The sequence below is a fragment of the Bos mutus genome, chromosome 5 (genome assembly GCF_027580195.1).
Source record: "Bos mutus isolate GX-2022 chromosome 5, NWIPB_WYAK_1.1, whole genome shotgun sequence".
Taxonomy (NCBI): domain Eukaryota; kingdom Metazoa; phylum Chordata; class Mammalia; order Artiodactyla; family Bovidae; genus Bos; species Bos mutus.
In genome coordinates this window covers 92,756,644-92,780,243 of record NC_091621.1, presented here as the reverse complement: position 1 = coordinate 92,780,243, position 23,600 = coordinate 92,756,644, and the positions used below count along the sequence as shown (strand labels likewise).

Sequence of the window (23,600 nt, the reverse complement as noted above, 5' to 3'; positions counted from 1 at the left end):
TGGGATTCCATGGTGTCTATAGAATCTCAGGCTTTCCTCCCACCACTCCCCCTAACCCGGTCAACAGGAAGACTGCCGCCATCTGGCACACACAACCAGGAATGGCCATGGAACACGTGTTGCAGAGCAGAACCAAGAGCTCTCAGATTGACTGGCTAGACCCACTCTACCATCAGGGTAGGAAGTCCTTGCCAGTCTCTACCAGCAGGAAAATGTACACCATTTGACTTCTGATTTCTGTATACGATTTCCCCTTCTCCCTTTTCCCAAATGGCAGTTTGTGACCTGCATTGCCTCAGTTTCTTCAACTAAAGGGGGACTTATATTTATCACCTTGGATTGCTGTGAGGCCTTTTGTTTTGTTCAGTCCCTAAGTTATGTCCAACTCTTTGCAACTCCATGGACTGTATCGTGCCAGGCTTCCCTGTCCTCCATTATCTCCTGGAGTTTGCTCAAACTCGTGTCCATTGAGTAAGTGATGCCATCCAACCATCTCATCTTCTGTCATCCCCTTCTCCTCCTGCTTTCAATCTTTCCCAGCATCAGGGTCTTTTCCAATGAGTCAGCTCTTTGCATCAGGTGACCAAAGTATTAGAGCTTCAGCTTTAGCATCAGTCCTTCCAATGAATATTCAGGATTGATTTCCTTTAGGATTGACTGGTTTGATCTCTTTACTGTCCAAGAGTCTCTCAGTTCTTCTCCAGCACCAAAATTCAAAAGCATCAATTCTTTGGTGCTCAGCCTTCTTTACGGTCCATCTCTCACATCCATACATTACTACCGGGAAAACCATAGTTTTGACTATATGGACCTTTGTCAGCTGTGAGGCCTAAATAAGTTAAAATTTTAAAATGCCTAGAGTTCCTAGAGTAAGTGCTCTATTAGTGTTGGGTGTGTATGAAGTAAGTTCATTAGCTGATAGGCTGTCAGAGCTGGGTGGTCACCCATGGGCTTTGGAGAGGATAACCCCTGACGACCCTGGACTTGGGACTCCATGAACTGGGATGTCACCTTGGATATAATAGCTAGATCTGATCTTTGTTTCTGTTAGGGAAAAGATGGGTGTGTCTTTGGTTTTTAATGGGGGGAGTAGTATATTTCAAGTTGGATCACTCTTAAAACTGTATGAGGAGACCTGTTCTCACAGGTCAAGCAACCAAAGGATAGAAGAAGATGGACACAGGGCCCATCCCTGGTGGTCTAGTGGTTAGGACTCCATGATTCCACTGCAGGGCTCCCATAGTTCAATCCCTTGTCAGAGAACTAACATCTCACCTGCCTTGCAGTGCAGCCAAAAGAATAAAAAGAAGATGGACAGCCATGGATGGATATCATCTAGTAACTGAACTCTATTTTTGGACACTTACCCCTAGTGCTTTCTAAGCCTCATAGACCGTGAGTGTCATAGCTAACACTCCCAATAGAAACGGAACTATGTGTCTTAGTTTCCTAGAGCAAGAGGTGTTTAAAACAGTGGGAATGGTAGAAAACATGGGGAGGAACAGATCGTGAGGGGCCATAATTGGTAAGCTATGGAATTTTTACTTCATTCTTTTATTCAGAATTGCAAGGATTCAGAGCTCCTCCTCCCAGATCCATCTTCTTCAAACATTAACAGTTCTCATAAGACACTCCACGTGGTTCTTCCTCCACTAACTGGCTCATAGGTTAATCTGGCCTTCCAGCCAATCAGGAGCTCCCACCGACAGACACCTATCTCCCCTCCCCTCCCAGCCCTGATCAGCCCTGAGTACACAGCAGGTACTTAACGGACAACAAACACCGATTTAGAACTATTTTATTTGAAGAGATTTTCTTCTGTAGTTCTAAACACAAAAGGAATGCTGTCTGAGTGAGTGCTTCATAGGCATCATTGTATTTAAATGAATCATGTGAATGTTTACATTTTAAGCCACACTGGAAACTGAAGACACAATACAACCATTTTAACCAAGAAAGTATCAATCATAACAAAACATAACTATTCATTCTATAGATTATCATTTTTTTCTAAAATGACCACTAGATATGAAAACATTGTAGAGACAGCTAAAGAGTCCCTATTAAGTTTTTTTTAGAAAAACGGCATAATAATGCAAATTACATTTTCCTTTTCTTTACTAGTAATAAACTCTGACATCCACTTGACAAAGCACCAGCCAACCCCATCAAAGTCATTTTAGCACCCTTTTGCAACTCAAAATTGACCATCTTTTACATTTAATCTGTCTCCTACAGGAATGAATGGGTAAAACTGGTTAAGTGCTAAACTCAGTCGGTGTCAATTGGTGTGTATTTTATATTGTGTTCCTAAGTTAACACCAGAAAACAGAAAAAAAATATGCTTATGTGAATGAAATATACCCTTTAATAGTTATCACAAAGGCAGAAATCAACTGACTCTCAGTCAGGACTAGTATCTAGATGTCCATTTCTTTATTAATATTTTTGATCGAAGTGTGTTAAAGGCATAGGTATAAACACACACGTGAACAGCTGGCTTCTCTCCCAATACCTGCCTCCCTGGCTTTGCTCATCATTCTCATGGGATCAAGCTGTTGAGCTCTCAGCTCCATGAGCCATGGTGCCTACTAAGTATTTTTAAATAAAGCCAATCTCATATCATCCTTCTCAGGAAAATGAAGTACAGAGAAGACTACGGAAAGTAGTGAGAAAAGAGCATACGGTGAAAAAGAAAAAGAAAAACCACAGGATGTGATGTTTAAATTCAGTGTATAGCCGGTATGAATCAGCTAGTATGATGATCGTTAGTCAACCATGTAAGGTAGGGGCCAGGCTGGGGCCAGGACTGAAGACGCAGGAATGCAACACGCCCCAGCGCACCTGATGAAAGCGGGCATCCTCCAGACAGTCTAAGACGGTCACGGCAAACATTTCCACAAGGCTGCAAGGTCTTCAAGGCTAGGGATGGTGGCTTACTTATGTCTGTCTCCCCACTTCTTAGCACTTTCTTGCACATGATAGAGATTTAATATGTATTTTGGGAAACCAGAAAACAGCTGAATCAGCTCACTGCTTTCACAGCCATTCTGGGTGGTGTCTACTCATGTCATTCATTCACTCCTCTGCCTAAGGCAGGGATGACAAAGAGACCTCATCTCACTCTGATGGTAATAGATGCCTGGAAGCATTAATGACATGGATTTTTAAGACCAATTTCTGCCACAGAGGCAAAAAGTGCTGCTCACTCGTAACGCCACCTTGAAGGAATGGCGGCATAGTGTTTCATCTTCCCCAGCCCTAGTCTAGGCGAAAGGCATCCAGTGAAGGACTCACCCATATTCCCTCTCTGTTGCTATGTTGTCTCTCAAGTGCTCTGCATTAAGCCACTGCCTATTAAGTGCTGGTCGACCAGGACAGCACAGCCTTCACACTCGATTTACCTGTGCAGCCAAACACATAGGGTCATGACTTTACCTAGAAATCTGAAAACACGGCATTCACAACGCTCAAAGAGTAATGGTTTATCGAAAGAGAACAGGCATTTACTTGATTACTCTCCTGGTAGAGAGTTTTGTCCATGTCAGAACAATTTTAATTGATATCTAAGGCATTTGGAATTACTTAGGATTTTGGTTTTTTTTAAAAAAATGGCAGAGTTAAATTCTCTTTGGTATTCATGCTTAATCCTAATCTACTTGTTTCTTACTAATATCCATAACCTTCTCAGTACTTCACTGTTAAGATTTAACAAATACAGTTGAAATAATCAACTCCTATACATTCATCAGACAAATGTTTAAAGGGAGGGGCCTCAGAAACTAAGGATGCAGAAAAGAAAGCCAGAAGGAATGACTGGAGAACCAATAACCTCCCTCTAACAATTCACACTCAGACCGTGCTCAGTGAAACAGGGTGCTTCTGGCAACGTGGCCAGCATTCAGGTCTTCCCAGTAACTCCCCTCTCCACAGTGAGAGGGCAGCAGCCCTCAAAAGTATCTCTGAAAATGAGAGAGCAGTTGGAGAAAGAGAAGAAACAAAAGGAGACTTTCAAGCAACATTGCCTTCATCATAGGTAAAGTCTTCAGTACAACATTGGCACCAGTGAGAGCATGAGGCTAAATTAAAATTACTCTCAAAACATCAACACAGCTAATGTGTATAGCAGGAAGGAAGTCTCAAATCCACAGATCTCTCCTACTGCACTTTCTGGTTTGCCTAAGTACTGCTGGCACCCCCAAGGAAGTCTTGTTAGAGTCTGCGTATCTTAGAGCTTAATATGCCAGATGCCTGTGTGTGCGCATGCACACTTGTTACACACACACACAGATGCACATACACACACATTAAACTTGGTTTATAAAAAGCTTTGTGGATGAGAGTATGCCTTCACTTGGTCAAAGAATCTAATTGTTGGCACAAGGAAAATAGATCCAAAGAATGTAATCAAGAAGAGAACTGGTTGGCAGGAAACTTTGTATTTCTTATAATGTGGGTATTTACGAGCTCATCTCCAACTGTTTGTCCAGAATTAATTCAACTGGCTATAATCTTAGGAATATATAAGGTTAAGCCTTAAAAACGCTAAGATCTATAGTAACACAAGTTAACACTATCTAAAATAAATTAGATTTTTAAATATATGTAATGAAATTACTGGTCACTAGAAATTCAATTCTATAATGAATATAAATTAATATAAATCTATTATTAAAGTACTATTCCCAATAAAATTTAAGTCAGAGTTTGTTCTTTAAAAAAAAAAGAAAAACAAGGCTAAGTATTTGAGAATAAATGGATATGGCTTAGAAACCCTTCAATATTGTTTTTGATAAGATTATTTGGTAATAAGACACAAAGATCTATCTCCATGTCCACAATAAAGACTTACCTCATTTTACCTAATAGAAGTATTCCTGAAAAGTTGTGCAACTAGAATTTTTTACAACCAGACCCTTATTTTAAATCTACTAGGAGGTCATAGTTGTGAAGAAACCCTGTAGTGACTCCTTGTATAAATTGAAGCCTGTTAAGGTCATCGACTCCTCTGTGTCCACCTGCCCAGTGAATGCATACTGGAGGCATGAGTAAGCATGCTGAATGCATGAATTTGCCCTAACAGTTTTTGTTTTTCTACAGGACCTTCTTAAAGTGAGGCACACTGAAACTGGAATGTTAGGACGGAACGACAGGATCCAGCTCACAATTTAAAGTTATTCCACTGCAAAAAATCAGAGGACTTCAAAAAATGTTTTTCAATGGAAAGAAAATTGCTTTGCATGTGTATATACAGGCATAACTCATTTCATGGTGCTTCACTTTACTATACTTTGCAGATTAATACACTGTTTACAAATTGAAGATTTGTGGCAACCCCACTTTGTCAGGTATAATGGTTAGCAGTATTTAATAATAATAGTATTTTTAAAATTAAGGTATGGACATTTTTTTAAGACATAATACTACCGAACACTTAATGGACTATATAGTATAGTGTAAACATAACCATTACATGCACTGGGAAACCCGAAAACCCTTTCAATTGGCTTTATTGCAGTGGTCTGGCACTGAACTGCAGCATATCCAAGAGATGCCTGTATATTTTTAAAGAAATGCTGATCTATGACTGGCAGAAGATTTTATTCATTGTTAACTACTTACTGTAAACAAACAACTCTTGAGCTGGGTTCCACTTGATTTACCAACTAAGGCAAATACAGCACCTTACCAAATTTCAGAAGTCCCAGCAGATGCTACTCCATCTCTAGGGCTTCTTTCCCGCTCTCTAGCACAAATGTTTCAAAGCTGTCCTCACTTTACCCCACAAAAGCAAAGCATGAATTAAAAAGCCAAGATTAAATCTGAAAGGTGTCTGACTTAAGTATAAAGTTACACTTTCAAACTTAAAGAACTAGGTCAAATACATTCGATAAAAGTAACTTTAAAAGGCATTTTTTTCCCTCTTATTTGGTGCTTCCTTCCCTTCCCATTTAAGACTCAATTTAAAAAATATAGAGATCCATTCTTTGAAACAATATATCCTCTTTTTTAAGAAATACAGAATGCCTAGCAATATAACCTATCTGACCACACAAATCTGCTATCTGCTACATGAATGAAATAAGAAGTTATACTGGCCTATTTACTCAGCATTCATAACTGTTAAAAAAAAAAAAAAGACTTGAAAAATAGCTGAGAACATTGTTACACAGGTTTGGGGGAGGACTGGGTGTTGGGTCCCACTGGTGTAAGTTTCCTGGCAAGTCATGTGCAAATAAAACAAATGAACACAGAACCCTAGTTTAAACACACTGCACACATGTGGGTGTGACCAGGGGAGAAAGACAGCGTTAATATTCATGTTTGTCAAGTAAATTAATAACAACAAAAAAAACCTCTCACTTAAGGTATCAATGATATTTCAAGTGACCTAAATAAAACAGATTTAAAAATCATCTTTAGCATTCTTACCAATTTTGACTTTGGCCCTTTACTAAACAGGCACAATGAATCTTCTTTTTGAAGATCAGTTTCAGACATTGGCCCAAGGGTATCACATTTGTACAAAAAACATTATCATGGATTTGCTCCCATAATTTAAAAATCAATAATTAAAAAAATAATAAAGTTGGTCTCTCTTTTTTCCCACAAGTTTTCAAGTAAATTAGTTCAAGTAAGCTTATTTACAGCTTCTGTATAAATGACCTAAAACTCACATTTTCCCTTTGAAAATGAGTCTCTCTGGAAATTGGACAGTTGTGTTTTTTGGTCTTGAACCAGGTTTCTTTTTCAATTCTAGGTCAATTCAGTCAGGTTTCTGTTTTATTGGGCAGATAAAGAGAAGAGACCAGCAAATTGTGTCCAAAAGCTGGGAAACGCCTAAAGGCTTCCCAACTATCTGAAAAGATATTGTACTTGAGGAAAACTCGGTGCTCCAGGCTGGTGGACAGGGTCACGTCTCTGCTCATGATGTAGATGCCATCGTTGTGCAGCGCGCACGTCAGGTTAAGGCCCGACTTCGATGTGTTCTCCTTGAGGTAGAGCCACTGGCGGGTGGCGGTGTTGTAGGACTGCACGGTGAGCATGTCCTCGCTCTGGCTGCCCCTTCGTGTGGGCCCCAGCTCGTGCAGACAGCCCCCCACGATGTAGATGGTCTCCTCCACCGACACCATCTGCTGCTTGCGGATGTGGACGTCGCACGTTTCGAAAAGAGTCCAGAGGTCGGCGGAGGGGCAGTACTGCAAGATGTTCAGGTTCCGGTCTGAAAGGCAGAGAGGAGCCGCGTGAGGACACCACCAGGGGGAGCGCCACCAGCCGCCCGGCTGGACCTGCACGCCTGCCTGAGCCTGAATGATTGATTGCCTCACAGAGGCCAAACTGCTTCCGGAAAGCGGAAGTTGGGAAAAGAGTTTGGGAAATGGCTGGGAGGAGATCCGTGTAGAATCCTCCCCACTGGGCTGGCATTCAGGCACGTCCCTCCCAGGCTGGCTCGCAGAGCCGGTCGGACCAGGGAGATGAGCCGCTGTGACAGAGCACCCAGCTCCTCCCTGGGACCCCTGCACCTTGGAGAACCACCAGGCCAGTGTAGGAAGAATCTGAGCCTCAGAGAGCCCTCATCAGTACCTAACAGAACGAGGGGCTGCCTAACGCAAATGACAGGCTGAGCCCCAAGAGGATCTATTCTTGACAACAGATTCTATGAAACAAGGCAAGTGAGCTGAGCGGGATCTCTGGAGCCGTCTAATGGAAAGGAGGCAGAGCTGCAAGTCAGAGAGATGCAAGAAAAAAAAAAATCTGACCTCTGGCCTTTAAGCCAGAATCGCTTGGCAATTCTGTTTCCCAACTGTAACACCAGAGATGGGCCAACAATGGCTCTTTCCCCTCCCCTTGCCCATTTCACAAGAGATGGTTACTTATATACATATAGTTTTTTGTTTTGTTCTGTTTTTAACATGGACCATTTTTTAGTCTTTATTGAACTCATTACAATATTATTTCTATTTTATGTTTTGTGATTTTTTGGCCCTGAGGCATATAGGATTGCACCCACACCCCCTATACTGGAAAGAGAAGTCTTAATCACTGGACCACCAGGAAGTCCTGAGATGGTTAATTATTGTGTGGATATAATCGGATGGTAGATGAAAGACCACCCTAACATCATTTTCAATTAATACCTGTTTCAAGGAAAAATGTTGCCTAGTCTCTTTGAAAAATGCTTGTGAAATTGAAAATATCTAGTTTCCTTTTTCGTTTTTTTAATTGTTCTTTTATTCTTTCCTCAAGGGAAGAATAAATGGAATATTTTAGCCTCAGCAAAAAAAAAAAAATTAAAAATGCTCTGAATTATCCGAAAGAATGAACTTTCTGTTTGTTGTTTTTTAAACAACAGCATCAGTGTAAAGAGACAGGTCAGCTTGGGAACTGACGTTCAACGAAAGCCGCAGCCTTTTGATCGCCGCAGAAACTGGGAGCAGTACTTCCTCCTGAGACAGAAGGACCCACCCACAGAGGGTTGTAATTAAAGCTCCACCGTGCTCTCTGCTACAAGTCAAGTGCCTTGAGAGGGCACAGGGGATAAAGCGGACATTCTAGGAGACAGCACTAAGGAGTCTGGTTACTAATCTACCAACAAGTCCTCCTGAGTAACCTGGTTCCCCATCCTACGAATAAAGGACCTATTCTGGCCAAGCGTCAGTGTATTTATTTCTCAGGTCCAGGTCTGAAGGTCCTTCCAGGTCTTCTGTAAATGTTTTCTCTCCTCACCCAACAAGGGCTCAGGCCATGATGAGGTTTGAGTTGGTGGAATGATCTTTTTGCATTTACACTGAGAGTTGACTCTGACATTTAACAAATCACCCCTCTTCCCTTTAGTGGTTACTACTACTTTCTATTGAATTTCATTTCTTCAGTGCTGGCCAAAGAATTAAAATAATCAAACAGTTATCATAAAAACGATGAATTATCCCTTACTAAATTTTAAAAGTATCACCTGACTTAAGTGAGTAGGTTAAATACCCAACTTCAATTCCTGATTTTTTTTTCATGGCAATTATGATGTCTTATTTTAAAGACAAGGAACTATTAGGAAGTGCCGGGACAAGCCCAAGCAGAGGAGGAGGGGGCTTCAGAGGACAAGGAGCTGCCTGCCCTCTCATAGTAGAAAACTCATTTTCAGCCTTTGCACAAACAGCCATCCATCCACGTCACCTAACCATCCTGTCATGGGGATTTGGCTCAGGGAAGCCGGGTCAGGGATCACAGTGGGTGGCCCAAGTGAAGAAGGCACATTAGTAGTGGCCTGTGAAACTAGAAAACACACAAGCAAGGGTTTTCCAGGTCAAATCTAAAGAACATTTGCTCAGCCAGGGTCATGGAAAAACTAGGAAATCTACCAGTAGAGTCATCTTTGGGTTACAGTGCTGCCTGTCAGGGCTTCCCGACTCTGGGGTAGAAGAGAAGCCAAGGGCTGTGTGTGCATTGGGTCAGCCCACAGGGCACATTCTGTGTCACAAAACCTAGGGAGGAATCAGAATTCTTAGAAATGTGCAAAAGTAAATAACTGTATTTACTTTCCTAGGAGAGGAGACACACAGATACACACAGAGGTACGTATGCACACACAGGAATTCTCTGGGGTCCATGGTTTACTTAAGTCTATAAAGTTGACCACTGTAACCTGAACACCAATGCTGAAGTGAAAGAAGTGACTGCTAGGTCTCATTTTCTTTCAATTATTTGCAAAGGAAGAGTGGATGGATATCTTATCATCAGTGGAGAGTCACAAGGGATAAGTGATGAAAACTTGGTGTGAAAAAGAAAAACCTCACTGCTCCCCATGCACTTCTCTTCCCACGTCACCGTCCTTAAATGTATAAATAAAAACACCACCTACAGAAGGTTGAATGGTGGCCCCTGGATAGATATGTTCATCTTCTAACCCCCAGAACCTTTGAATGCCACTTTTTTCGGGAAAAGGATCTCTGCAGATGTAATTTTAGTTAAGGATATAAAGAAGAGACCATCCTCTGGATAACCCAGGCAGCTCTAAATCCAAGAAGTATGTCCTGATAAGAGACAGAAGAGGATCCAAAGAAGACAAACAGTTGGCCAAGAGGCACATGAAAAGACACTCAACTTCTCTGTTAGAGAAATGCCAATCAAAACTACAATATAATATCACCTCACATGGGTCAGAATGACCATCATCAAAAACAATCTATGAAAAATAAATGCTGGAGAGGGTGTGGAGAAAAGGAAACCCTCTTATACTGTTGGTGGGAATGTAAATTGATACAGCCACTATGGAGAACAGTATGGAGTTTTCTTAAAAAACTAAAAATAGAACTACCATATGACCAAGAAATCCCACTTCTAGGTGTATACCCAGAGAAAACCATAATTCCAAAAGATACATGCACCCCTATGTTTATTGCAGCAGTATTTAGTATTGCAGTTTGTTGCAGCTTGCAACAGCCAAGACATGGACGCAACCTAAATATCCATCAGTAGATGAATGGATAAAGAAGATGTGGTACATATACACAATGGAATATTACTCAGCCGTAAAAGGCAATGGAATCGTGCCATTTGCAGAGATGAGGATGGACCTAGAGACTGTCATACAGAGTGAAATAAGTCAGAAAGAGGAAAATAGCATATACTAACATATAAGGGATCTAGAAAAGATGGTACAGGTGAACCTCTCTGCAAAACAGAAGTACAGACATAGACATAAAAGAGGAACATGTGGCCACCAAGGGGGAAGAAGGGGTGGGATGAATTGGGAGACTGAGATTGACATATATACACTATTGATACTATGTATAAAATAGTTAACCAATGAGCACGTACTGTATTGTACAGGGAACTCTACTCTGTGCTCTGTGGTGACCTAAATGGGAAGGAAATCTGAGAAAGAGGGAACATATGTGAACATACAGCTGATTCACTTTGCTATACAGGAGAAACTAACACAACGTTGTAAGGCAGCTAATGAAAGCAAATGTCACTCAGTCGTGTCCGACTCCATGGACTATACAGTCCATGCAATTCTCCAGGCCAGAATACTGGAGTGGGTAGTTGTTTCCTTCTCCAGGGGATCTTCCCAACCCAGGGATCGAACCCAGGTCTCCCGCATTGCAGGCTGATTCTTTACCAGCTGAGCCACCAGGGAAGCCCGAGAATACTGGAGTGGGTAGCCTATCCCTTCTCCAACAGATCTTCTGACCCAGGAATTGAACTGGGGTCTCCTGCATTGTAGGTGGATTCTTTACTAACTGAGCTTTCAGGCAATTATACTCCAATAAAAAAAATTTTTTTACAAGCTGTGAGATGCTCCCTACCAAGACCAGGAGTATAAAACCTATGGAGAAGCTTGTTATTTTCAAATCATTAACTATAAAATGTCCACCAAACAAAGTAGAAAACACATATGCGTACTGAATGCTCAGTCACTTCAGTTGTGTCTGACTCTTTACAATCGTATGGACTGTAGCCCACCAGGTTCTCGGTCCATGGGATTCTCCAGGTGAGGAGAATACTGGCATGGATTGCCATGCCCTCCTCCAGGGGATCTCCTGGTCCAGGGATCAAACCTACATCTCTTAAGTCTCTTGCATTTGCAGGTGGGTTCTCTACTACTAGAACCATCTGGGAAGCCCATTAGTCACTGAGTTGTGTTCAACTCTTTGCAGCCCCATGGACTGTAGCCTGCCAGGCTCCTCTGTCCATGGAATTCTCCAGGCAAGAATACTGGAGTGGCTTGCCATTCCCTTCTCCAGGAGATCTTCCCAACCCAGGGATCATTGCAGGCAGATTCTTTACCACCTGAGCCACCAGGAAAGCCCAGAAAACACATATGTGTGGTTTAATAAATAGCACAACCACCTCCCACTGCTGGTCAAGAAAGAATGCTCTTCATGCTCTTGTTCCTCCTATGATATGTGAACAGCCTGGAGCTGAATTTCTAGAATCTGTACCCCATATGTTTGTACCCGAACACAAGGGAGAAAGTGAAAAGAAAGACCTGCAAGGATGCATTGGCACTAAATCCCAGTGTTAGACGAGGTGGGTTCAGTGTACTTGAGAGAAAGGTAGGAGTTATCCAGCCAAATCACAGGATGGTTGACTACAGGGTGGGATTTCCAGAGCAGGAAGAAAATACATGTTTTCTTCACAGCTCCCCCGACACCATGCAATTTTCATGCTCATACAAAGGCATCAAAGACCCCTCTTTAATGTCCCACAGGATGCTTTTTTCCAGATATGTAAATATACAGTAAGAAATACATAACATCAGGCTGGTGTGCACTAGAGGGCTTCCTCTAGCCCCTCCCGTCCTCCCCCAGGCTGCCAAAGCTCACATGGAGGAGGACCACTTTCCAGGCCTTCACTTACCTCGGGTAGTGTATCCTCCAATGACATAAATTTTCCCCTTACACTCACACGCAGAGAACTCAGCCAGAGGGTTTGGTAAGGGTGCCACGAAATTCCAGGCATCCTGCTCAGGGTTGTAACACTCAACATTAGAAACGGCCTGCCCACCAATGGCGTAGAGTTTGAAGTTAACAGCCACGAGCTTGAAATTAGACCTGCAAGAGAGAAACAAAGGCCCACAAAGTCAGTTCTGATTACTCAGAAGACCATGGCACAATCTGCTAAAGCTGTGTGTGGAATCTGCTGGGTATTTGAAGGAAATGAGCTCTCCAAACAGGGTGCTGTTATGCCTGGGGACAGAGGAACGATGCAATAGCATCCGAGATTTCACCCATCCCCAAGAAGCCACAAAAATGGTGCATTCTCTACACTTTAGCTGTTGAAGGTAAGCAATTCAATGTAACAAGACTAATCTTGCTTAGTTTAAACCAAGAATCAAAGACACTTTGTATGTGCTAAACTCAAGACCTCTGTATCCAATCAAAAAATAATATAGTTGTAAAAAATAATTCACTCAGAAAGAAAAAACTCACAACACTGTAAATCAACTATACTTCTATAATAAGTAGATTGATTAAAAAATAAACTCAATACTCTCTCAAGAGTGGGAGCAATTACCCACTCCATTCCCTTGCCGTCTCTACTCACAGTGGGTAGGCTCCATCCTAGGATACATCAGCACTGCCTACACAGACAAGCACATGCCATATGTTTTCTACAGGGTGGTCCAAACACCGATTTACCATGAGTTCACTCAAGCAGACGGCTCACCCATCCTCCTCATGTGAGGGCATCTTCTACACTGCATGGCAACATACAAAGTAGAGGGAGGTAAGCACTGAACTAAACAGAAATATTTTGATCTGGCATTGTAAGAGCATTCATACATGTTAACTCAACAAATAACAGATATCAACAAATGCTCACCTATCACAAGAGTAAACAATTTTAAAAAGAGAAATGTATTGCTTTTAAGATTCATATTCAGTAATACAATTAAATTGCTTATTGGCTTCAGATACTAAATAAAAGTCTCATGACTTTCCGATAGAAAAGAAAAAATTAATTTCTTTCACTGTAGTACAGGGATTAATGGACTCCTTAAAGGCCAGGAAGGATAAGCATTTGGAAGTGCTGCGTGAGTTGACTGTGATACATGCAACGATCTCAACTTTACACTCATACGAGCAGCAGCACAGAGCTGCAGACCTGGTTCTGGACCTGCTCTGGCGATAACCAGCTATCTGACCTCCGTCTCAAGTGTGTAAACCACACCCATCCCAGGGCAGTGGAGACAACCAGAGCACACAGCATATTAGAAAGTACCAACACAATGATTTTGTCGAAAGCAACAATGTCCTACTAAAGAATGGGGCTGCAGAGGCTCTAAATGTTCAAATGGAAAAAAGCATGTAAGAGGGTAGATTAAAAAGCAGTCATAAACAAGTAGCCATGCTGGACAGATGTTTAATAAACAATGATACATTATGATACAGAACGTATGTTCTATATAGCCACCTACTAAAAAACTAGGATTTTTTCAATGGTTCCTGTAATGTTTACATTTAAATGAGTTTTAGCTTAGTTGTGTTTTTCAAATCAGACAGTGAACAGAGTACTCTTCATCAAGAACCTCACACTGTCCGTTAAACCCAATCGGCCATTCAGTTTTTCATGCTAGTAGACTTCACTGGGGTGGCAGTTACCGGGGGGTCCCTGGTTCACGGTGCTTACCTTTCCTGCTGCCAGTGGTCCTTAAAATCTGACCGTGATGCCCTCTCTGTGTGTGCAAATTTGGGGAACCAAAGGAAATAAAGCTTGTAAATAAGCACTAAATTTTACTAGCCCACAATTTGTTTTTGTTCCCCAAAGGTACACAGATAGTAAATTTTGTAAGATCAAAACAGCGTTTGATATTCCTCCAGCATAATCATTTGTCCTGTGCAATATGTAAGGGACTTCTTTCTGAGGCTGAATGAACAGGCAGCTAAAAGTAAACAACTCCATCTCTCCAGACCCCAATATGCTCAAATTCACTTGAAAAGAGAAACAGTTTTCAATATTGAATTTATGATGAAATTGCCACCCAAACACAGGCCACTTGATGAAGAGGCAGACGGCCAAGGATTATGAACCCAGGCTTGTATGGGGAAGTCTCAGCTCCCCTGCTAAACAGCTCTGTGACCTTGAACAAGGCATTGAATCTCAGCTGATCTGAGTCTCAGTTTCGCCACTTGTGAAGGGGGGAAAAGAAAAGCACGTTGTTAAGAGTTAAGAAGGGTAATCTACAGAAAGATCACTGCCTGCATGTCCCTGCCTATGTTTCTTAACCTCAGGAGGATTAGTTTCTCGTCGGGCAACGGCAGCCGTCACTGGCTGCTAAGTACAAAGTGCTGGATTTCTGTACAAAGCACTCTCATGTCCACAAATCCTTGCCTTTTCCCATTTTCTGAAAGTACGTCTTCCATTCTTCACATCCTACAGGGTAAAGGTATGAATCCAACATAGCAATTATTTTAATTATCACTTTTATAGGGTTTTTCCTAATACTGATCCCTGATATCCTCCATTCAGAAAGGAAAAAGGATTTTTAAATCAAATAATTATTTGCTGTAGCTACATACTTGACTTAAACAGTGGATAGAAATGAAAGTGAGAAAAATTAGATGATGATCTAGTTTCTTTCACTTAGAAGAAATCAAAAGCTCTTGAAATCCTTCAAAGCTAAGTAACATGAACCATGCTAACCACCAGCACACAGTTATCAAAGACAAACAAGAGCTACACAACCACCGTCGCTGCAGTAGCTACATAAGATGATTGGGGTCTGAGAGGCTGGGAGTGCCACTCAATGAAACTCACTGCGCCTCAGTTTCCTTTTGGGGAAAATGGAGCCAACAGAAAGGCCCACCTTACAGAGGCCCTGGAGGACACCTAAAGTAGTGACCACAACATGCAGCCCTGAGTAAAAGCTCAAGAACTGTAAACCACCAGCAGGTCTTGCGGCTTAGAAAAGTTGTTACCATTAGGGTAAAACTTGGAGCGCAAAGCTCGCTCCTTTCTCCCGTCCTTTCCCAAGCTCTCTGAGAAAGATGGTGCAGTCTGTGGACCACTAGGGCCTTCTGTCTCCTCCTTCCCCTGTGCTACTTCCCCACATAGTAGGGTGCCCTGGGGACCAGTAAGGGGAGAAGGAAAGGTTAGGAGACAGAAGTAGTCATGCCTGCTCCCTACTACCAACCATCTCTGAGAAAACCTAACCCACAAAACAATTTAAACTGTTGGTCAAAATTACATTGGGTGAGGGGAGGTGAATAGACATATGGTTTTCTTTACTTCATGGGGCTTTCCTGGTGACTCAGATAGTGAAGAATCTGCCTGCAATGCGGGAGACCTGGATTCAATCCCTGGGTCAGGATGATCCTCTGGATAAGGGAATGGCAACCCACTCCAGTATTCTTGCCTGGAGAAGTCCATGGCGTCTCAGAGTTGGACAAGACTGAGTGACTAACACACTTTACTTCATGCTATCCTGAGGCTCCACTGCAATTCACCATAGAGGACAACATTTCTCAAAGGTTCCATCACTCTAGAAAAGTTCTAAAAGAAACTTTGGCTCAGAGGAAAGAGGACAGCCAAAGCTGACAAGTGTAATTCCTTCCAGGCCAAGGACTTGTTTGGTAGGTTTCTCTCCTAGTCTTGCTGTACTCACATGTAGAACAACCCTACTCTGATTTCAGAGCAAGGGTACAGGGCAACACAAGAGATTAGAGACAACTCTAGAAACAGAGAAGTTAACGAACTGATGACTGCAGCGGTGCCAGTTCCTGCAAGTTATCCCAAATTAAAGCGAGGAAGGGAAGCAAGTAAGTTTGTGGGCACACAAGTTTCTACACAGGCAGAGTTACATCCTGACAACTCCAGAGATCAAATCCACATTCAGACCACTGGGCAGTACTGTGTGCTTGGACTTCAAAGCAGCCTCTCCAGCAGCGTTGTGTACTCATTGCCATTTTAAGTAGAAGGCACAATCCTAAACGTTTCTTTTTTTTCTTTTCTTTTTTGGTTCACCACTGGTCATTTAGCATCATTTTCTCTAGGGTGTAAAGGGCTTTATAAATCTCTCCGTCCCAGGGGAGTCTAAGTTCCCACCTGTCCCTTGTTATTTAGGATTATGGGATCATTTTACTGTTCAGTGCCCATGGAAAGTAGGCTGCTCTGTCTTTGATCCCTTTGTCAATGGTCCAGTTAACCTCAGCAAAGGCAAGTGAATGGGGTGGATGTGAAATGCTGTGTAACCAGGGGTCAAAATCTGCCCATTCTACTCAAGGTTTCTTCCAGTCTTTCTTCCAGTCTCCTAAGTTTCTTCCAGTGTTTCCGGAGCCTGTGTGGGACACATTATCCAGCAATAATTCCATTCCAGGCTTCACTTTTATTTGTCTTATCATCTAAATTCAACTATAAACTCCTTCAGGGCAGAGCCATATCATTGCGTGGTTTATTCAACAGTGACCAGAACAAGGCTGGCACAGAGGCTGTGGTGAGGGCTGAGATTTACGTGAGGAAATTCTGAGAAGCAACCCAGGATCATGAAATATCTGAGCTCAACTTCTTGGAAGAAAATAATTTTTAAAAGGAAAAGTTAAAGGTTTTCATGAAGACAGTCACCATCAGTCATGAAGCCAAAACCTGTAAATGCTCCAAATGGTTATACTGAGTCAATGAATATTTAAATTTTGGTTACTCTACTTTTTACACACCTTGACCAATTTTTTAAAAAGTGGAGTAACCAAGCTCCAAGTAGGGCTTCCCTGGTGGCTCAGATAGTAAAGAATCCGCCTGCAAAGTAGGAGACCCAGGTTCAATCCCTGGGTTGGGAAGATCCCATGAAGAAGGAAATGGCAACCCACTCCAGTATTCTTGCCTGGGAAATCCCATGCTCAGAGAAGCCTGGAGGGCTACAGTCCACGGGGTCGCAAGGAGCTGGGCATGATTGAGCACTAACACTTTCACTACTCCACTTTTTACACACCTTGAGCAATTTACTTTCTGTGCCTAAGTCTCTGCCTCCGTAAAACAGGGACCTAATATAATCCTTGAGAAGAATAAGTGAGAAGATACATGCAAAGCAGTAGCGCAGAGTACTAGGTCCTAGACAGTACCCAGTACAGAGTAAATGTTCAATTAAATGTTACTATTATTTTTCAGCAATTCTAAGTAACTAAAATGACTATAATGACTTACAAAATAAAAATATTCACTGCAATGTTACATTTTTAAAGGAACAAAAAGATACATTCACTTTTATTACAATAATGTAAAATATATTCCACAGTTCAAAAAAGCCATGCATTTAAAGCATTTATTGCTTACCATGTTAGCAGTATAAATATACATAAGCATTGAATAAGCAGTAGGTCCCAATCAGAAGAGAAAGAAAAAAACAAAAACAGAAAATTTCAATTCAGGGTGAGGAGTATGCTAGAAAAGAAAGCATGGTGTTTCATCATTTAGTCCAGTTGAGGGTTCGGGGATGGAATCCTGGTTGAGATGTCAGATCTGAGTCAAAGTATGAAGGAGAAAAAGTTAAAATTCCAATATGGCACCCAATTCTAAAAATATAATGAAAAAAGGTATCTGTGTAGAAAGAATAATAATAACTTGAAAATACATAAGAATAATTAAAACAACAACAACAACAAAAAAAACAGACCAGACAAAGGTAATAAAAGAAACCTTTCCTGAAGGACCAAAAACCCCCCAAAATACATGGAAAAGCAAACCATTTTTCCATCTGCAAAGTATCAGAGAACTGTGAATCCTCCTTCAAATTAACCTATGATACACTGTAATTCCAATCAAAATTCTAACAGGACTTGACAAGAAGATTCTAAAGTATATCTGAAGGAGAAAATGTATCAAGAATAACCAAGAGAATTAAAACAGAACAAATGGGTCTCTGTGCTATAAGACAATAAAATAGGTTCCCAAGCTACAAAAATTTAAAAATGCGTTATTACTATAGGAATGGCTAAACTGCCCACTGGGAAACAGGGAAATTAGCATAGGATAACTGGTTTAGCAAATCACAGTGAAGAACCAAGACTACTGAACATTCAGGAAACGTGTGATAACCTAAAATCCCCAAAAGATTCAGATGTAAGTATAAAATGGCAAAACTATAAAAGTAACAGCACGAGACAGATGCGGGCTCTCCTAGTAGAAGCCTTCCTTGTAGAAAGCCTTTCCTACGCAAGATAAAAAGCTCATAGGACGCAGGCGACAAAACTGACTACGAACTATTGAAATGCTTTTCCTATAAAAGCAAGTGAAATTGCTCAGTCGTGTCCGACTCTTTGTGACCCCATGGACTGTAACCTACCAGGTTCCTCCGTCCATGGGATTTTCCAACCAAGAATACTGGAGTGGGTTGTCATTTCCTTCTCCAGGAGATCTTCCCGACCCAGGGATTGAACCTGGGTCTCCCACATTGTAGGCAGATGCTTTACCATCTGAACCACCAGGGAAGTTCCCTTTCCTATAAAAATACCCTATAAACATGAAGCCCAAAACTGGATGCTCACAAGGCCAGTTCTTATTGTTGTCGACTTCCTTGTTTTTTAAATGGAGTACGGTGCCAACATTTAAAAATTGAGCTGTCTGGCGACACCATTCCTCACGCCTATGGCAGTAACAGCTGTGGTCGCGATGTGGCGCCCTCTTGTGGTGGATTAGTAACTCTCCAGTTCATCATAACCCTTCCAAACCCCTCTATTCACTGGCTCTACCTGCCTGGTCACTTCTGGCATTTCATTTTTGACCTTTATGATAAAAAAAAAAAAGGCAGATGAAAAACATGTGCAACACTACCTAATAGATAACAGTTATTATCTATATACAAGAAGAGAATTTCTAAAATTAATACAAAAAAGATAAGCCAATTTTTTAAAAACTGGGAAAGGCCATTTATAAAAGATATGCTAAGTCACTTCAGTCATGGCCGACTCTGTGTGACCCCATAGACGGCAGGCCATCAGGCTCCCCCGTCCCTGGGATTCTCCAGGCAAGAACACTGGAGTGGGTTGCCATTTCCTTCTCCAATGCTTGAAAGTGAAAGGTGAAAGTGAAGTCGGTCAGTTGTGTCCGACTCTTAGTAACCCCATGGACTGAAGCCTACCAGGCTCCTCCGTCCATGGGATTTTCCAGGCAAGAGTACTGGAGTGGGGTGCCATTGCCTTCTCCAATAAAAAATAAACACATGGCCAATAAACATATGAAACAAACAATCTCTCCTCCAAGCAGAGACAGTCACACCAGTGTTTTTGTCCATTATAATGGTAAAGATAAAAACTGTTCATAATGTCTTATCTTGGCAAGAATTTAGGAAACTGGCAAGCTGAAATACTGTCGCTAAGAGAGGCAATTAGATCAATTTTTGATGAGAAATTTGGCAGGAGCTACCAAACTTTAAAATGCATGTATACTTTGTTCCATCTACCCAGGGATTCCAGGCATTTGCCATATAGAGCTAACATACACCAACTAAGATAGGCACACATATTCAAAGACAATATGGGATTTTTATAATGGCAAACGGAAGTGACCCAAATGCTCAGAACTGATTACAGTACTGTGCATCCATAGGCTGGAATACTACACAGCCATTAACAAGAGTGAGGTGGGTCTACATTTGCTGATACAGAAAAAACCTCTCAGAGTGGAAATACCAAGGGCCATAATAATCAGCATAAGCTAAACAATTTTGCAGTGAAAATATGTATAAGATGCATATATACTCCAACATGTAAATGCATACATATATATTTTCCCCTGTAAACCATTACTGTATTTATAAATATACATTTGTGATGTATATTATGTATTTATATATTTACATTAATATGTCTATAGATACACATATGTTTTACTCCATGGTTTTTCAATGTCAGTTGTAATTTTTCTAAGTATGTATTTATGCATTACTGGAATTCTTGTTTTTTCCTCCCTAAAGAGGACAGTAAGGAGTTCTGCAGGGGTGGCAGGGAAGGACTACCAGAGATGTGGAGAGAAAAAAGAATCACGTGAGGTGCTGTGTTAAGGGTTGTGGAGCTGGGTTTGTGTGCTGAGCACCAAATGCACAGCAGGAGACATGGGAGCAGAGGTGCCAGCCTGCTGGCCCTTCTACCCTGATCTTGGCATCTTCTATCACCACTGCATGTTCCTTGCTTGCTTCAACAAAGACTCTTAGAATCCATTTAAAAGTAACACTGTGATATCAGATTTTCAATACAGCAGTGTAAATAATGCACTAGAGAGGGGATAGAAAAAAATACGCCAATCTGTAGATAGTTATCACCTCCCTCAAGGAGGAATTAGTAGTAATGATCTTTCTATGGCCATACTACCCTGAACATGTCCTATCTTGAAAGCTAAGCAGGGTCAGGCCTGGTTAGTACTCGGATGAGAAAAGTGACAGTCTTTCTGCTTCTTCATTCTTTGCCCTTTTACCATGTTTTCTAGAACTATGCATTTTTTACCATGAAAAAACAAACAACATGTTCCAAATTGAATTTTATATTATAGTAGAAATAAAGCCAGTGTACCCTCCCCCACTCAGCCTAGAGGGGCATCTTAAGTCAAGTAAATCTGTGTAATGACCTTCTCATTCTTGTTAAGACTTTCTTTGCACAGTTGTGAGTCCCCCAACTCCTTGTTCCACACTTCAGGGCAGGAACCACGGTGGAGGTTGGGCGGGCGCGGAGGCGGGCGGCGGGGGGGGCTTGAGATAGACACAGATGGGCCAGAAGAAAGGGCATGCCTGTCCTTTCTTGAGTTACATTGATTCTTCTCCCCACTTCTGAATGGCTCTGGGCCATCCTGGGCTCTGCCATCGTTTTTTTTTTTTTCCTACCACTTCTTCCTGTAATTTGCCCTTGTTTTTCTATTCCATCCCTGACTCTGTTCCCTCTTCCTGCCCCTGATTTCTTCCTTTTCCTTTCTTCAAGTCACCCAAGTGCATGTTGAGAGGGATTTGCAGGATGGGAAGGGAAAGGTTGGGGTGGATGATCATATTCTAATTCTGCAGGTGACCAATGCCAGGCTCAAGTCTTGAGTCCATGATGAAGACTGTCTGGGAAGAAAAGTGAGATGCAAAAGAGAATAAAAAACAAGGAAGGTAATCCTGGATAGCTAATATTAGTAGAAGCCTAATGATTATTTTCTGATCACAGATTGGTAAGCTTCAAAGTCATCAACAAGAACATCCAAAGTCAGTGTTACAGGTTACCGTGTGTCATTATAATCAGGATTAGTTCCTAAAAGAAAATAAAAATAAAAGCAAAATTAAATAAAGTTTTCTTTGGAAGTATCCTTCTAGGAAAACCCAAAAAAGGCAATTCGTCTGAAGGCAAAATACTGGCTAAGAAAACCACGCAGCGAGCTGACCTCCTTGGGGGCTTCTGCTTCCCTGCAATTTCTTAGTTCATTGGGAACTTTGCCAGAGTCAAGGCCAACCACATTCCCAAGCAAGCCATTCCCATCTCAGAACAACCTCCAGTGACTGCTGTTGACTCCAGTGGAGTCAACCTGAGGGGTATGGCTTCCGGAACAGGTGGATGCGCGGGAACGCAGTAGCTGGCTGGGTGCTTACCTCTTCTGGTTCATGGAGGCCACCTGGAGCCACTCATTGGTGCTGGGGTTGTAGGAATGCGCCGCGGAGATCTCCTGGCTGGTGATCCTGTACCCGCCCACGATGAAGAGGTAGTTGTCCAGGATGGCAGCCCCGTACCCCCTGACATTCACCAGGTCGGGAGGAAGGTTGTTGGCCAGCGGGAACCAGCGCTCCGTCATCTCCTCGTACCTGAGCATGGACGGGGGCTCCCCTTGGTAGGGGTGAGGGGCCAGGGGTCCCCCCAAGAAGTCCCCCAGGGCCACGAGGACGGGAGTCCCGGTCATCCGGGCCTCTCTCAGCCTCTGCTTCAGGCTGACATCCCCAGGGGCCGGAGGAGAAGAGCCCAGGAGGTGGAACTGGGGCTTGCACAGCACCTCGTGGAAGTGGACAGCCATGAAGCGCAGGCAGGCCTCCTGCAGGTCTGGGAGCCCGTACACCTGCGCCAGGCGGTACAGCTCCAGGCAGTTGGTGAGCCGCACCTGGGACAGCAGCAGCTGCAGCAGAGACGTGACCTGCAGGAAGGAGGCCGCCTCCACCAGCTCAGATAGCAGGCTCGCCTCGTCCATGTCCTCCTCCTCCTCCTCGGCCCCGCCACCCGGCTCCCCGCGCCGGCCCAGCAGCCAGCCCTCGCGGGCGCCGCCCGCGTTGATGAAGTCCAGCACCAGGCGCAGGCCCGGGGCGCTGAGGCCGCGCAGCTGCTGCACCTCGGGGCCCCCGGCCTCCGGGCTCAGGGCCTCGCGCATGCCGGAGCGGTAGAGGGCGCGGAAGTAGTCGCTCTGCTCGATGAGCTTTCGCTTGCTCACCGGGTAGCAGCGGTCCTCCAGGCGAATCTGCACCATCTCGTCGGCCGACATGGCCGGGGGACCGGGGGCGGCGGGGGCTCCCGCCAGCTCTGCGCGCTCGCCTCCCGCCCCCGCGCGCGCTCGCCGGGTTCCGGGTGGCCGCGGAGCGCGGGGAGGAGGCGGCGGCGGTGCGGGGCCGCCCGCCCCCGCCCAGCCTCTCCGGGCCGAGGCGGCCCCTCCTCCTGGTCCCGGGGGCGGTGGCTCGGCCTCGCCCCCCCGCCCCTCCGGCCTCGGTCCGCGCCAAAAAAGGCCGGGGCAGCGCGCGCTGCCCGCTCGGGTCGTCCCGGGCCGTCAGCCGGGAGGGAATCCCAGCCTCCAGCCGCAGCCTCCTCCCACGGCCGGCTTCTCACTTCCGCCCGCGGGACCCCTGCCGCCGCCGCCGCGCTCCGGCTTTCAGGGAGGGCAGGAGGCGGCGGGTCTCGGGAGCCGGGAAGGCGCCTCCCCGCGTCCTCCCCCGCACGCCGGGCGCCGTGACCCTGCTGCCCGCCGGGGCTGCAGCGCCGCTCCGCGCGCGCGGGATACGGGAGGAAGCTTTGCCTTCCACCGCGCCTTACCAGCGGGAAGGAAACGCAAGAGAAAGGGGCGTGGAAGGAAGGGCATGAAATGAGTCGAGGTCTAGGGAGTCAAAAAGACATCACGCGTGGGGTCGCGCATCCGACCGAGTCCGGCCTCGGGTCTGGGGTGGGGACCGA

General features: G+C 43.7%; 1 protein-coding gene across 2 annotated transcripts; it reads right to left on the bottom strand.

Annotated features, from left to right (window-relative positions):
- Window positions 1-1,782: 1,782 nt before the first annotated feature.
- Window positions 1,783-23,473, bottom strand: KLHL42 (kelch like family member 42). 2 transcript variants are annotated; one of them, XM_070371250.1, is made up of 4 exons: window positions 22,870-23,472; window positions 22,046-22,578; window positions 12,361-12,554; window positions 1,783-7,222 (listed from the first exon to the last, which is right to left on the bottom strand). In XM_070371250.1, the coding sequence occupies exons 1-4, from the start codon at window positions 22,918-22,920 to the stop codon at window positions 6,771-6,773; spliced, it is 1,230 nt and encodes a 409-aa protein (XP_070227351.1). In that variant the 5' UTR covers window positions 22,921-23,472; the 3' UTR covers window positions 1,783-6,770. The 2 variants fall into 2 exon arrangements, with proteins under 2 accessions (XP_070227351.1, XP_005902529.2); XM_005902467.2 differs by having other exon boundaries at window positions 22,046-23,473.
- Window positions 23,474-23,600: the final 127 nt, after the last annotated feature.